The sequence below is a fragment of the Phyllostomus hastatus genome, unplaced genomic scaffold (assembly GCF_019186645.2).
Source record: "Phyllostomus hastatus isolate PE091 unplaced genomic scaffold, TTU_PhHast_1.1 phas_contig_62, whole genome shotgun sequence".
In the NCBI taxonomy this organism is placed as follows: domain Eukaryota; kingdom Metazoa; phylum Chordata; class Mammalia; order Chiroptera; family Phyllostomidae; genus Phyllostomus; species Phyllostomus hastatus.
The window spans coordinates 16,204,055-16,220,310 of NW_025333921.1; the positions used below are offsets into that span (position 1 = coordinate 16,204,055).

At 37.4% G+C, this 16,256-nt stretch overlaps 1 protein-coding gene across 7 annotated transcripts in view; it reads right to left on the reverse strand.

Annotated features, from left to right (window-relative positions):
* Window positions 1–16,256, reverse strand: part of MYO9A (myosin IXA) — a 234,135-nt gene that overhangs the window by 35,808 nt on the left and 182,071 nt on the right. For all 7 annotated transcript variants that reach the window (XM_045848730.1, XM_045848731.1, XM_045848733.1 and 4 more), the window contains one exon: window positions 264–456. In XM_045848730.1, the coding sequence (XP_045704686.1) occupies window positions 264–456 (193 nt within the window). The remainder of the gene's footprint in view (window positions 1–263; window positions 457–16,256) is intronic.

Here is a 16,256-nt window from a genome sequence, read left to right on the forward strand (position 1 = left end):
ACTGTTAAGAAAGTTAAATGAGATAGGTCTGAGGTACCTATTAATACCTTGTATCAATGACACACTCAATATATGTTTGCTGAATTGACCATGTAAAAACAAGTCTCTTTAGGAAGCCACAAAATGATAATCAAGCACCACAGAAAAAAATTACCTTCTTCTGGCTATACGAAAATGATCAACATGCAATGAAAACTCTAAGAACACAAAATGACCTATTTAAATAAAAGTATTTGGTCTTGATTTGGAGTGCACCATCTTACCTGTATCTAGACCTTGTCGAAGCTCCTTGATTTTATTAGTTGAACCAGACTTTCGATAAATACCTTCTGTATACAGTCCATGCATTTCAATGTAGTTTATGAGCTTTTCCACCACTAAAGGAACAGTTCGGTCTTCGCTTGTCAAACGGGACAGTTCAACCCCAAACTGTCGAGATGATAGCTCTGGATCATACTAAACAAAAGAGGATTTTTGTTTTCAAATATGTTCAAATACCTTTAAACATGTTTAACCAATTCTTTTTTAAAAATATTTATTTATTTATTTTTAGAGAGGGAAGGGAGGGAGAAAGAGAGAGAGAGAGAGAAACATCAATGTGTGGTTGCTGGGGGCCATGGCCTGCAACCCAGGGATGTACCCTGACTGGGAATCGAACCTGCGACACTGGTTCGCAGCCCGCGCTCAATCCACTGAGCTATGCCAGCTAGGGATGTTTAACCAATTCTTTAAGAGGAGCTACTTTTTGTTTCCCTGAAGTTTTATGAGCATAATTATAAAAGTTAGGAGGAAAGAGAATCATGGTTAAAGCTGACAGTATAAATAAGTGAGATGTTTGCTTCCATCCTCTCCCACTAAGAATATACCCCAAAAAATGCTGGGGTGAAGAATGAAGGTAGTGGCAGCAGGCTGCTGTTTCCCTTTCTGTTAAAAATCTCTTCATGTAAGCCCTGGCTGGTGTAGTTCAGTGGATTGAGTGCGGGCTGCAAACCAAAATGTCGCAGGTTCGATTCCCAGTCAGGGTACATGCCTGGGTTGCAGGCCACGGCCCCCAGCAACCGCACATTGATGTTTCTCTTTCTCTTTCTTCCTCCCTTCCCTCTCTAAAAATAAATAAATAAAATCTTTAAAAAAAACCTTACCATATTTAAAAAAAAATCTCTTCATGTAAAGCTGGGATGTGGGCAATAGAGAAGGGATCTAAATGTATCCTAAACATTCAACAGGTACCATTAGAAAATCTAATTTGATGTGAGTTAGAATATTCAGTAACTTACAAAGCATAGGAATGTTTTGATGTGGGAAAATGGGAACAAATTATAATCGTACAACACTAAAAAAAAAAGGAAAACAATACAAAAAAAGAGAACCAACCAGAATTTTAACTTCCAATCCATTCTCATTCCCATACTTTTCCATTGAACTTGGCTTAAATGAAAGGCTTTACACACACACACACACACACACACACACACACACACACACACACAGAATGTTTCAATGTTTATGTAAACCTTTGGGAAGTTCAACTACACATTGATGGCACAGCTAAAAACAGAGGCACACACAGATTGTCCCAAGGTTAGTAGTCTAGATCTTTTTAAAATTTACTGTAAGCCCGGGCTGGTGTGCTTCACTGGACTGAGTGCCAGCTTGCGAACTGACAGGCTGCCATTTCGATGCCCAGTCAGGGCACATGCCTCAGCTGCAGACCAGGTCCCTGGTTGGGGACATCAATATTTCTCTCCCTCTCTTTCTGTTTCTCTTTCCCTTCCCCTCTCTCTAAAAATAAACAAATAAAATTTAAAAATAAAAAATAATTTTAAAACTTTTAAATTATTTTTTATTTTAATCATTGTTCAAGTACAGTTTTCTGCCTTTTATTCCCATTCCAGCCCACCCACCCATCCCTCCCCGCCTCCCTCCCATTTCCACCCCCCCCCTAATTTTTGTCCATGTGTCCTTTAAGTTTGTTCCTGTAAACCCTTCCCATTTTCCCCTGAAACTCCCTCTTCTCTCCCCTCTGGTCACTGTCAGCCTGTCCTCTATTTCAGTGTCTTTGACTATATTTTGCTTGTTTCTTTGTTTTGTTGTTTAGGTTCCTGTTAAAGGTGAGATCATATGGTATTTGTCTTTCACTGCCTGGCTTATTTCACTTAGCATAATGCTTAAAAAACAAATTTACTTTAATACTGTATCTATCATACTTTACTAACTATAGTTTATGTGACTGTAAAAGAATAGTTTATCCTTAAGATTATTTGAATTCTTAGAAAAGAAAAATGCCAGGTATTATTTCTGACACAAAAACCCTTTTTATAAATTGTTTTGCCCTTTCCTTCTTCTCCTGTACCATTCATTCTCCTTACCTAATCCAACACTGTGCACCCCACTCTCTCTTCCTATCTGCACCCAATCAGTGCCAAGTTCTTTCAGTCAAGCAGTACACCAGGGTAATGTGTCAAACTCATTCTCACTAGGGGCCACATCAACCTTGTGGTTGCCTTGAAAGGGCTGAATGTAATTTCAACTCGTTAACAGTTAAGGAGTAGTTACATTTATACTGTCCTAAAATTATTTCGGCCCTTTGAAGGCAACCGCGAGGCTGATGCGGCCCCCACTGAAAATGAGTTTACACTCCTGCAATACACTCTATGCTTTCTTTCCTGTTCTCAGTGCCATCACCCTAGTTCAAACCTGTATCACTGACCACTTGGGCTATTCCAACAGCTTCTTGATCAATCTCCCCACATCCATTTTCTCTTCACTTAATATACTGAAGAGTGTATATAATCTACTTTATTATCCTCTAAAACCTACAGTGGCCAACAACTATATATTAAATAAAAGGTGCAAACACTGCTGAATCTAATATTTAAGGTATTATGTAAATGTATCTTAATTTCTCCTTTTAGTCTTAAGTTAATACATTTGTCACTTACATGCTAGGTAACAGAGACAAAATCAAGTAAGAAATAGTCACTAAGTCTAAGACTAATGCTAAGACTAGTAGTTTCAGTGAGTGGAGATACATAACAGAAACAACAGATTCATTTGGTATTAGGGAACTATAGAAGTGAAACAGCTAGATCAGGAAGGACTGGGCTGACTAACTATTTGGATGATTCAGAAGGCCACAGCTATGGACAACTGGTGATTGGCAGCTTCATCATGACAATGTGCCTGCTCATGCATCATGTCTTGTGCAGAGATGTTTGGTGAAACATCAGATCACCCAGGTAACTCAGTCCCTGCTACAACCCAGACTTGGTACCCTGAGACTTCTGGCTTTTCCCAAAACTAAAATCACCTTTGAAAGGGAAGAGATTTCAGACTGTCCTTGAAATTGAGGAAAATACAACAGGGCAGCTTATGATTATTGGGAGAACTATGTGAGGCCCCAAGGTGTCTGCTTTGAAGAGGACTGAGGTGTCATTGTCCTATGTACAATGTTTCTTGTATCTTCTTCAATAAATGTCTCTATTTTTCATATTATATGGCTAAATACCTTCTGGACAGACCTCGTATACTGATTTGCAATGTTCCTTTATTTTAATATAATTTTCAAAACCATCTGGGCCTAGAGAGCTCTTTGTGGGAAGATTTTCAATTATATATTCTACTTTAATAAATAGGACTCTTCAGATTTCCTATTTTTTCTTGGCTTAGTTTAGCTAAGTTGTGCTTTTGTGGAAATTTGCTCAATTAGTCTAAACTGTCAAATTTATTGCTAACAAGGTATTTATAACAGCCTTTTATTTACCTTATAACATATGTAGTATCTGCAGTGACATGGCATTTTTATTCTTGAAAAATAACACTTCATGTTAAAAAACTCATCACTTGCTAAGAGTTTAGTGTTTTAGGCTTTTCAAAGACCTACAATGTGTCTTTATACATTTTATCTCTTGCACAAAAGCTTTTGATTCCATTTATTTCTCTTTATTATCTACCCTTTGCTGTCTTTGGGTTTAATATTTTTTCTAGTTTCTAAAGATGGGAGTTGAGATCATTTCTATGCTTTAATCTTTTCTAATGTATGATTTAAAGGTATAAATATTCCTCTAATCACAAATTTAGCTACAGCCATACTTCTGCTATGTCATGTTTGTTATTATTGAACTCAAAAATATTTTTCCATTTATATTGTATCCGTAATTTAGAAGTATACTGTTTAATTTCCAAACATGTGAGGACTGTCTAGTTATACTTATATTGATTTTTACATAAATTCAACTCTGCTAAAAAATATACTCAGTATTTCTTTTCTTTTTTTTCTAGTCTTTGAAAAAGTTGATTTATTTCTGGTTTATTCCTTTTTATTTAATTTAGTGGGGTGACACTGGTTAACAAAAATTATACAGGTTTCAAGTGCACAATTCCGTAACACATTATTTGAACACTGTACTGCATGTTCACCATCCTAAGTCAAGTCTCCTTCCATCACCATTTATCCCCCCCATACCCTCCTCGATCTCTCTCTCCAATCACATGCCACCCTCCCTTCCTCCCGGCAATCATCACACTGTTGTTTGTGTCCAAGAATTTTATCTCTTTTATTTTCTTTTTTTGTTCAATCCCTCTACCCTCCCCTCCCCCAATCTATGCTCCTAACCCTACTCCCAACAGCTGTCATCCTATTCTCTCTGAGTCTGTCTCTATTTTGCTTGTTAGTGCATTTTGTTCATTAGATTCCACATATGAGTGAAATCATATGTATTTCTTGGATTGGTTTATTTCACGTAGCGTAATGCTCTCCAGGTCCATGCATGGTTTTGCAAAAGGGAAGATTTCCTTCTTTTTTATAGCCGAGTAGTATTCCATTGTATAAATGTACCACATTTTTATCCACTCATCTACTAATGGACACATGGGCTGCTTCCAAATCTTGCTCTCATAAATAGCACTGTAATGAACACAGGGATGCATATATTCTTCTGAATTAGTGCTTCAGGTTTCTTTGGATAAATTCCCAGAAGTGGAATTTCTGGGTCACAAGGCAGTTCCATTTTTAATTTTCTGAGACAACTCCATACTGCTCTCCACAGTGGCTGCAATAAAGTACATTCCCAACCGCAGTGGAGGAGGAGGGTTCCCCTATGTCCACATTCTTGCCAACACTCATTTATTTATTGATGAAAGCCATTCTGACAGGTGTAAAGTAATATCTCACTATGGTTTTAACTTGCACTTCTCTGATGATTCCACTGAACATCTTTTCACATGTCTATTGACCATCAGTATGTCTTCTTTGGTGTCTACTCAGGCCCTTTGCCAATTTTAAACTTAGATTGTTTGTTTTTTTGGTGTTGAGCTTTTTAAGCTCTTTATAAATTTTGGTTATTAAATCCTTAATGGATGTTATCATTGGCAAATATATTCTCCCAATCAGAAAGTTGTCTTTCTTTTTGTTGATGTTTTCCTTTGCTGTGAAAAATATTTTACAATAATTTGATACAGTCCTATTTGTTAATTTTTTTTGTTTTGTTTTCCCTTGCCTGAGGAGGTATATCAGAAAAAAATATTGCTGTAACAAATGTCTAAGGTTTTACTGCCTATGTTTTCTTCTAGGATTTTTATTGTTTGAGTATAACATTTAAGAATTTAATTGATTTTGACTTTATTTTTGTATATGGTGTAAGAAGATTGTCTAGTTTCATTTTTGCATGTATTTGTCTAGTTTTCCCAACACTATATATTTATTAGACTATTTTTATTCCATGTATGTTTTTGCTTCCTTTGTCAAATATTAATTTACTATAAAGACATTAAGTTTACCTCGGGGCTTTTTATTCTGTTTTATTGATATGTACGCCTGTTTTTATGCTAGTACTGTGCTGTTTTGATTACTATGGCTTTGTAGTATAGTTTGATATTAGGTAGCATAATTCCTCCAACTTTTTCTTTTTCAAGATAGCTGTGGCTATTCAGGGTCTTTTGTAGTTCCATATAAAGTTTTCGAATATTTGTGATAGTTCTGTGAAATATGCATTGGTATCTTGATAGGAACTGCATTAAATCTATAGATTATCTTGGGTAGTATGGGGACATTTTAATGATGTTAATTCTTCCTGTTCGTGAACATGGTATATGCTTCCGCTTACTTGTATCTTCTTCAATTTCTTTCTCCAATATCTTGTAATTTTCCAAGTACAGGTCTTTTACAGCCTTGGTTAAATTTATTCCTAGGTATTTTATTCCTTTGGCAGAAATTGTGAATATAGGCTTTTTTTCTTAGTTTCCCTTTCTAATACTTCATTATTGTTGTATAAGAATGCAACAGATCTTTGGATGTTTATTTTGTATCCTGCTACTTTACTGAATTCACTGATCAGTTCTACCAGTTTTTTTGATGGCGTTTTGGGGCCTCTCTCAACACAGTCTCTTGTCATCTGCAAATAATAACAATTTTATTTCTTCCTTTCCAATCTGGATGTCTTTTTATTTATTCTTCTTGTAGGATTGTCATGGCTAGGACTTCCAGTATGTTGAATAAGATTGGTGAAAGCGTACATCCCTCTCTTGTTCACCATTTTATTCCATGTGCTCTTGATAAGACTGAATAGTCAAGCAGTTGTAGAATGTGAGGTTCATACATTAGAACTAGGTCAAGTATTTTAATCTTGCTTCTCATATCACTTGCATCTTTAGTGAATTTTAAGACCTGTCAGGTCTTAAAGCTACAATAATTTTAAAGATGACATTTTTATATATCTCCCTGAAGGGATGACCATTTTCTCCTTACAAAATATTTTTATCTGACATAATGTTTCTTGTCCTAAAGTATACTTTCTCTTACAAACAAGGTATCACTGAAATCTTTCAGTTGGTTTTAACCTAGTGTTTCAATTAAAAGTATGTGGTCAAAAAAACCCCAACAAAGTATGTGGTCTATTAACAATTTTTCTTTTCAACATGCTGTTCGTTTATTATAGTTTTGGAAAAGTTTTCTTTTCTTTTTAAAATTTTTTCAATTATAGGTGACATATAATATTATATTAGCTTTAGGTATATAACATAGTATTTAGACATTTATACAACCTATGAAGTGATCATCTAGTTAAGTCTAGTACCCACCTGACACCATACATAGTTACTACAATATTAACTATACTCCTTATGGTTGCAGTTACATACCTATGAATGTTTTTATAATTGGCAATTTGTACAATGTATTCCCTTCCCCTTTTCACCCATCAACCAACCTCCCTCCCATCTGGCAGACATCAGAATGTTCTTTGTATCACGACTTCTTGTTTTGTTTGTTCACTTGTTTTATCAATTCCTAATGGCTAATGTTTACTATCCTTTTGTACGTCTACTGGCTATCTGTATGTCTTCTTTCAAGAAATGTCTATTCAAGTCCCCTGCCCATTTTTTAATTAGATTATTTTTACTTTGGTGTTAAGTTTTATGAGTTCCTTATATAGTTTGGATGACCCCTAATCAGACAGATCATTGGCAAATATTTTCTCCCACTCAGTAGGTTATCTTTTTATTTTGCTGATGACTTCCTTTGCTGTGCAAAAAAGTTTAAGATAGCTGTGATGCCATTTGTTTATTTTTTCCCTGATATATCTTTTTTTGGCCAAAAAGACATATCAGGGAAAAAAATGCTAAGAGAAATGTCAGAGATTTTACTGCCTGTGTTTTCTTCTAAGAGTTTTATGATTTTGAGTCTTACATTTAAGTCTTTAATCAGTCTTTGAGTTTATTCTTGCATATGGTATAAAAAGGTGGTCTAGTTTTATTTTGCATATATGTCCAATTTTCCCTGCACCATTTATTAATAGACTGTCATTTTTAAAATATATTTTATTGATTATGCTATTATAACTGTCCCATTCTTTTCTGCCCTTTATCCCCCTCCTCCCTGCACCCCCCTACCCTCCAGCATTTGCTCCCCCCTCCACCCCCTACAGTTCATGTCCATGGGCTGCACATGTAAGTTCTTTGGCTTCTTCATTTCCTATACTGTTCTTAACACCCCCCCCCCGGTCTATTTTGTACCTACCATTTATGTTACTTATTCCTCGTACTTTTCTCTCTATTCTCCCTTCCCCTTCCCTGCTGATAACCCTCCATTTTATCTCTATTTCTGTGATTCTGCTCCAGTTCTAGTTGTTTGCTTAGTTTTTGTTTTTTAGGTTCAGTTGTTGATAGTTTTGAGTTTGTTACCATTTTACTGTCCATAGTTTTTCATCTTCTTTTACTTAGATAAGTCCCTTTAACATTTCATATAATAAGGACTTGGTGATGATGAACTCCTTTAACTTGACCTTATCTGGGAAGCACTTTATTTGCCCTTCCATTCTAAGTGATAGCTTTGCTGGATAGAGTAATCTTGGATGCAAATCTTTGTCTTTCATGATTTGGAATACTTCTTTCCAGCCCCTTCTTGCCTGTAAAACTGCTTTTGATAAATCAGCTGATAGTCTTATGGGAACTCCTTTATAGGTAATTCTCCTTTTCTCTTGCTGCTTTTAAGATTCTCTCCTTATCTTTAATCTTGGGTAACTTAATTATGATATGTCTTGGTGTATTCCTCCTTGGATTCAATTTCTTCAGGAGAATCTGAACTTACTGGACTTCCTAGAAGTCTATTTCCTTTGCCGGACTGGGGAAGTTTTCCTTCATTATTTGTTCAAGTAAGTTTTCAAGTTCTTGCTCTTCCTCTTCTCCTTCCGGCACTCCCATGATTCAGATGTTGGAATGTTTAACGTTGTCCCAGAGGTTCCTAAGCCTCTACTCATTTTTTTTGAATTCTTGTTTCTTCATTCTGTTCTGGTTGAACGTTTATTTCTTCCTCCTGCTCCAAATTGTTGATTTCAGTCCTGGTTTCCTTCCCTTCACTGTTGGTTTCCTGTATATTTTCCTTTATTTCACTTTGTATAGCCTTCATTTCTTCCTTCATTTTGCGACTGAGCTCAATCAATTCTGTGAGCATCCTGATAACCAGTGTTTTGAACTCTGCATCAAACAGGTTGTCTGTGTCCTCGTTGCTTAGTTCTTTGTCTGGAGTTTTAATCTGTTCTTTCATGTGGGCCATATTTCTTTGTCTGGGTGCACCTGTTACATGGTAAGGGGTGGAGCCCTAAGTATTCACCAGGTCAGGGCAACCCTCTTTGCTGTGTTGTGGTGCTGTTTGTGGAGGAGGGATTAGAGAGGGAGCAATGCCACTTGCTACACTCTTGTCTCACGTTCTGTTACTTCCCACACTTCTCACAAGTGGGTTGTGCCCTTTCAGGTGCTGATTCGAAGGTAGGAGGGTTTGTGTACATTTTAGGACCCCGTGGGTCTCTCCAACACACTCCCGTGAGGCTGGGGGTTTCTCCTGCAGCCACAACCTCTGAAGATTTTTTTATAGCCTCGGTTTTGAGTCTTTAGTTTGGTTGACATCTTCGGTTTTGTGGTCCGTGTCCCTCCCCTGTTGTTTCCCCTGGCTTTTCTTCACAAGACTGTGGGATCATCCACACAGTCCTCCAGTTGCTGCCTTGCCACTTGTCCTCTCCACCTGGCTGCCTGTCTCTGCCCCTCCTACTGTCTGCGTGAATGTTTAACTCCTTGGCTGTTGGACTTCCATGCAAATGTTTTTCTGGCAGTTCTGATTCATGTTCTTTGTTTTTAAATGGGTTGTTATCCTTTTTTTTTTTTTTTTGGTTGTGTGAGGGAACAAAGTGTTTCTGACTATGCCTCCATCTTAGCCACAACTCTGAATAGACTGTCTTTATCCCATCGTATATTCTTGCCTCCTTTGTCAAATATTAACTGACCATTCAAGTGTGGGTTTATTTCTAGGTCCTCTATTTTGCTCCATTGATCTATGTGTCTGTTTCTATGTCAGTACCATGCTTTTATAATTACTACAGTCTTATGCATAGTTTGTTATCAGGTAGCATAATACCTCCAACTTTCTTCTTGTTTTTCAAGATTGCTTTGGCTATCCAGGGTCTTTTGTGGTTCCATAAAAATTTTAGGATTATTTATTTTAGCTCTGTGAAAAATGTCACTAGTTTTTTGATAGCAGTTACAGTGCATCTATAGATTGCTTTGGTTAGTATGTACATTTTAATGATGTTAATTCTTCCTATCCATGAGCATAGTATATCCATCCATTTATTTGTATTTTCTTTAATTTCTTTCTTCAATGTCTTATACCTCCTTGGTTAAAGTTCTTTCTTGCATTTTTCCAAATGTTTTTCTTGCATCTATTGATACAGCATGATTTTTATCCTTCACTTCATTTATGTGATATTTTTGCATTAATTGATTTGCAGATACTGAACCAAGCTTGCATCCTAGGAATAAATCCCATTTGATCATGGTGTATGATCTTTTCAATGTATTGGTGAATTCAGTATGCTAATATTTTCTTGAGGATTTCAGCATCTGTGTTAATCAGGGATATTGACCTGTCATTTTCTTTTTTTATAATGTCTTTGGTTTTGGAACCAGGGTAATAAAGACCTCATAAAATGAACTTGGGACCGTTCCTCCTTTTCCAAGATTTTGGAATAGTTTGGGAAGGATAGGCATAAATTCTTCTAGAATGTTTGGCGAAATTCACCTGTGAAGTCACTTGGACAAGGACTTTTGTTTGTTGGGATTTTTTTTTATTACTGATTTTATTTCATTATTTGTAATAGGTCTGCTCAGCACTTCTGTTCTTGAAAGATTGTTCATTTCTAGCAGTTTATCCATTCCTTCCTGGTTGTCCAATTTGTTGGCATGTAACTGTTTGTAGTATGTTCATATAATCCTTTGTATTTCTGTGTTGTCTATTCCTTTATTTCTATTTTATTTCTTTGAGTCATCTTGTTTGTAAGTCTGACTAAGGGATTATCAATTTTGTTTATCTTTTCAAAGAAGCAGCTCTTGGTTTCACTGTTCTTATCTATTGTCTTATCAGATTCTTTTCTGTTTATTTCCATTCTGATCTTTATATTCTTTCATTCCTTTCTACTCACTTTGGGGTTTGTTTCTTCTCTTTTTCCTAGTCTCTTTAAGTGCAAGGTTAGACTGTTTATTTGAGACTTCTTTTGTTTCTTGAGGTAGGCCTGTATGGCTATGAATTTCCCTCTTAGAAATGTTTCCCTGGGGCCCAAGTGGTAAGTCTGCCCCAAGATGCCCCTGGCTGACCATATGAGTATTGTGGAATCCAAAGATGAGATACTGCCCACCATCTTGGAACAGAAGGGTGGGAAGCCAAAGCTGCCTACCATACTTAACAGCTACCCCAGCTATTTTTTCATTTCCATTTGCATGAAATCCCTCCCTCCATCCCTATACTTTGTGTGTGCGTCTTCTGATATTTAATGGGTCTCTTATAGACAGTGTATGTATTGATCCTGTTTTCTTATCCATTCACCTGCCTTCTGATTAGAGCATTTAATCCATTTATATTTAAAGTAATTACTGATAGGTACAGTTATTATTATCATTTTATTATTCACATTTTTTTTAAGTTCTTAAAGAAGTCCCTTTAACATGTCTAGTAATAATGGTTTGGTGGTAACAAATTCCCTTAGCTTCTTCATGTCTGGGAAGGTCTTCTCTCTGTGTCCTTTGACACTAAATGATAGCTTTGCTTGCTAGAGTAATCTTAGTTGTAAGGTCTTGCTTTTCATCATTTTGAATATTTCATGCTAATCCTTTCTATCCTGCATCGATTTTGTTGAGAAATCAGCTGACAGTCTTATGTGAGCTCTCTTGTAGATAACTACTTTTCCTTGCTGCTTTTAAGATTCTCTTTGTTATTACCTTTGGCATTTTAACTGTGATATGTCTTGGTGTATGGCTCTTTGGGTTCATCTTGTTTGGGGCTTTCTATACTTCCTGGACATCTATGTCTATTTCCTTCACCAGGACAATGAAGTTTTTCAACATACTTCAAATAGGTTCTCTCTTCCTTGCTCTCTTCTTTTGTTAAATGTTGGACCAATTGTCCGAGTCCCTTATCTATCCTCATTTTTTTTATTCTTTTTGTTGTTCTGTTTTGGTGTTTTCTGCTAACCAAATCATCTAATTCAATCCTCTGTTTCATGTAATCCAATGTTGATTCCCTCTAATATATTCTTCATTTCTGGTACTTTATGTTTTCTATTCATTTTTGTTTCTTATCTCTCTGTTGTTCTGACTTCACGTAATCTTTCCCTATGGTCATTGAGCATCATTATAACCACTATTTTGAACTCTGTATCTGGTAGAATGCTTGCTCCATTTCATTTAGTTCTTTCTGGTTTTCCTGTCCTGTTTTTTCACCTGAGATATGTTTTCTTGTGTACTGACTTTGGCTGCCTTACCATGTTTCTTTCTATGTATTAGATAGATCTTCTATGTCTCTCAGTCTTGGCAGAGTGTCCTGTGGATCCCAGTGGTGCAGTCTCCCTGGTCACCTTAGCTGGATGTTCCAGGGGTGTTCCATGTGCCCTCCTTTCGTAGTTGAGTGTTGATTACTGTTCTGACATCAGTGTGAGGAATTAACCCTCAGTCTGAGTGGCTATGAGGAATGGCTGTGACTACAGTGGAGGAGCTGTTGTGCAGGAGCTAACCCCACAGAATGGGATTAACTTGAGGGGGGTTGACTAGTCCACCCTTTGAGTGTGTTGTTTGTAGAGGTGGTTGGACAGTGTTGTTGTGTGGTCTAAATCTAGCCACTGAGTATGTTGGTTCTGGGGCCTCTTGGGAGGGCCCTGGTGCAGGCCAAGATCAGCCACTGCCTATGCCCAGCCCAGGGTCTTCTGGTAGGAGCTATAAAGTGATCTGTGTTTGGTTGCCACTTGTGCTTAGCTTGGCGGTGCCTCTGAGCGGCTAAGCTGCAAACTGAGACAGGCTGCCACTAGTGCCAGACTTGGAGCTGTTTAGCAAGAGCTATGGGCACACTGAGGCCAGATGCTGCTTCTTTGGGGTTTGTAATCCTTTCAGAGATTTTATGGAAGTCCACAGTGTTAGTCAGACAGGCTGTTTGCATGGAGTCACAGCTAAAAAAGGTTCTAATAGTTCCTTTAGTTAGTGGTTGGAGTATCAGATTGCAAGGGTGGAATGAATGGTGTTAGCCAGGTTAATGAAGCATTCAGATGGCACCTGCCAGCACCTTCAGGCTGGGTAGAGGGGAGGGCTCAACAAAGGGACAGTGGTGACTGTCAACACTTAATCTTAGAGACAGCTGCCTCATCAACCCTCACTCTGAGGTTAGTCAATTTGGTTCCTCTCTTGAGTTTCCCTGGTACTTTTTAAGCTGATGCCCTGGTGCTGGAGCTCAGAATGAGTGAGTTTGTGAGTGACAGCCTGTGAGTAGTCCCTTTAAGTCCTGCAATGCTGAGGTCTCCATCTTACTCAGAGCTGCAACACCCATTGGTTTTCACAGCCAGAAGTTATGATGACTCCTCTTCCTCGCACTGGAACCCTGAGCTGGGGAGCTGGATGTGGAGCTAGAACCCCTCACTCTTTAGTGAGTCCTCTACAGCCAAGATATCCCGCTCATTTCCTAACTGCAGCACCATGGGTATAAGACCTGCCCATGCCTACCAGTCTTGACATAGCTTCTTCTTTATACCTTAGGGGAATTCTGTTCAGTTATACTTCAGGCAGTTCTCAGTAATGATTATTCTGTAATTCAGTTGTAATTGTGATGTGGTCATGGGACGAGGTGAGCACACCATTCACCTACTCTACCATCTTAACCAGAAGTCTCCTTGGTCTATTAATATTTAATGTAATTGCCAACACATTTGGACTCATCTCTGCCAATCCACAATTTTTTTCTTTGTCTGACCTGATCTATATTTCTGTTTCTCTCAATTCTGGTAGTTTCAAAATTGATCAACTATCTTTTGTTTTCCTATTTTATCATCTTTATTAGTTTTTAAGCTGTCTATTTATTTGCTATTCTTTAGATGGCTACTTAAAAGACTACAAAAATATCCATAACATTTAAGCCTACTATATTTCTAGGACTTTTACCACTTTTCAGATAACTCAGGGAACCCTAGAATAGTTTAAATCCATTCACCCGACAACATTTCTGTTATTTTCAGACACTTTAATTCTCTATTTTAAGCCCCATAAGATAATATTATTGTGTTTTTAGTAATATTCATTTATATTACACATATTATTTACTACTTCCATTGCTCTTCATTCCTTCCTGTATTTCTGTTTCCAGCTGAGATAATTTTCTTCTGCCTGAAGAACCTCCTTTAGTATATCTTTTAGTGCAGGTCTGCTGGTGACAAATTCTCAGTTTTTGTTCATCTGGAAATGCCTTCACATCATTTTCACTTTTGAAGACCACTGTCACTGAGTACAGAATTTTGGGTTAGCTTTATTTTCTTGTAACACATAAAATATGCCAAGTCACTGTCTTTGGCTTCCATTATGTTAGCTGAGAAGTCAGTTGTCAGTCTTTCATTGCTCAATTGGGTAATGTTTATTTTTTTCCCCCGACTGCTTTTAAAAAATTTTCTCTTTCTTTCACTTACAATACTGGGCATCTGGTATGGTTTTCTTTATATTTATTCCAATTTAGGTTAAAAATGGTTCATAAGCCTCTGATTTGATGTGTTGCACATTATCCCTTTCTTTCTGGACTGCAATCACACATTTAAGAACCTTTTATCCTTTCCCACATCTTTGATTTTGATTTCCATATTTACCCATCCTTCTTGCTCTCCATGCTTAGATAGTTCTACTGACCTACCTATCAGTTTAGTCATCTTTTCTTCTCCCATGGCTAAAACGCTTTTATTTTTCTACTTTTTTAAATGATATTTTATTGATTATGCTATTACAGTCTTCCCAAATTTCTCCCCTTAGCCTCCCTTCACCCAGCATACCCCCACTCCCTCAGGCAATCCCCCTACCACTGTTCAGGTCCATGGGTTACGTGTGTAAGTTCTTTGGCTACTCCATTTCCTATACTGTACTTTATCCCCCCATGGCTATTCTGTAACTGCCTATTTGTACTTCTTGGAGTCAGACGTGCTACTTCTGTGCCAGGAGGGCACTATTTGTACTTCTTAATCCTCTACCCCACTCACATAGGGCAATCATCAAAAAGTTCTCCATATTCATGATTCTGTCTCTGTTCTCCTTGTTCACTTAGTTCGTTTTTGTAGATTCAATTGTTAATAAATATGTATTTTTTGCCATTTTATTGTTCATAGTTTTGATCTTTTTCTTAAACAAGTCCCTTTAACATTTCATATAATAATGGTTTCATGATGATAAACTCCTTTAGTTTTTCCCTTGTCTGGGAGGCTTTTTATCTGCCCTTTGATTCTAAATGATATCTTTGCTGGGCAGAGCAATCTTGGCAGTAGGTCCATGCTTTTCACGACTTTGAATATTTTTTACCAATCCCTTCTAGCCTTCAAAATTTTTTTCAAGAAATCAGCTGACAGTCTTACAGGAACTCCCCTGCAGATAACTAAGGTCTTTTCTCTTGCTACTTTTTTTTAAGATTCTCTCTTTATCTTTAACCTTTGACATTTTAATGATGTGTGTTGGAGTGGGCCTCTTTACTCCATCTTGTTTGGGACTCTCTGTGCTTCCTGGACTTGCATGTCTAATTCCTTCAGCAAGATATGGAAGTTTTCTTTCATTATTTTTTCAAATAGATTTCCAATTTCGTGTTCTTTCTCTTCTTCTTCTGGCACCCCTATGATGCAAATGTTGTTGTGCTTAAAGTTGTTCCAGAGGCTCTTACACTATCCTCATTTTTTTTTGGATTCTTTTTTCTTCTTGTTGTTCTGATTGGTTGGTTTCTACTTCCTTATGTTCCAAATCAATTGATTTGATTCTCAGCTTCATCCATTCTACTGTTTCCCTGTAAATTGTTCTTTATATCAATCAGTGTATCCTCATTTCTGATTGGATTTTTTTAATGCTGCTGAAGTCCTCACTTAGTTCCTTGAGCATCCTCATAACCAGTGTTTTGATCTCGGCATCAGAGAGATTGCTTATCTCCATTTTGCTTAGGTGTTTTTCTGGAATTTTGATCTGTCCTTTCATTTGGGCCGTGTTTGTGTCCTCATTTTAGCAGCCTCCCTGTGTTTGTTTCTATGTATTAGGTAGAGCAGCTCTGACTCCATGTCTTGGTAGTGTGGCCTAAAGTGGTAGGTGTCCTGTAGGGCCCAGTGGCACAGACTCCCCTATTACCCAAGCTGGTACTTGAGGTGTGCCCTTTGTGTGGCCTCAGTATACCCTCCTCTTGAAGTGGAGCCATGGTTGCTGTTGGCACATCAGTGGAAGGGGTT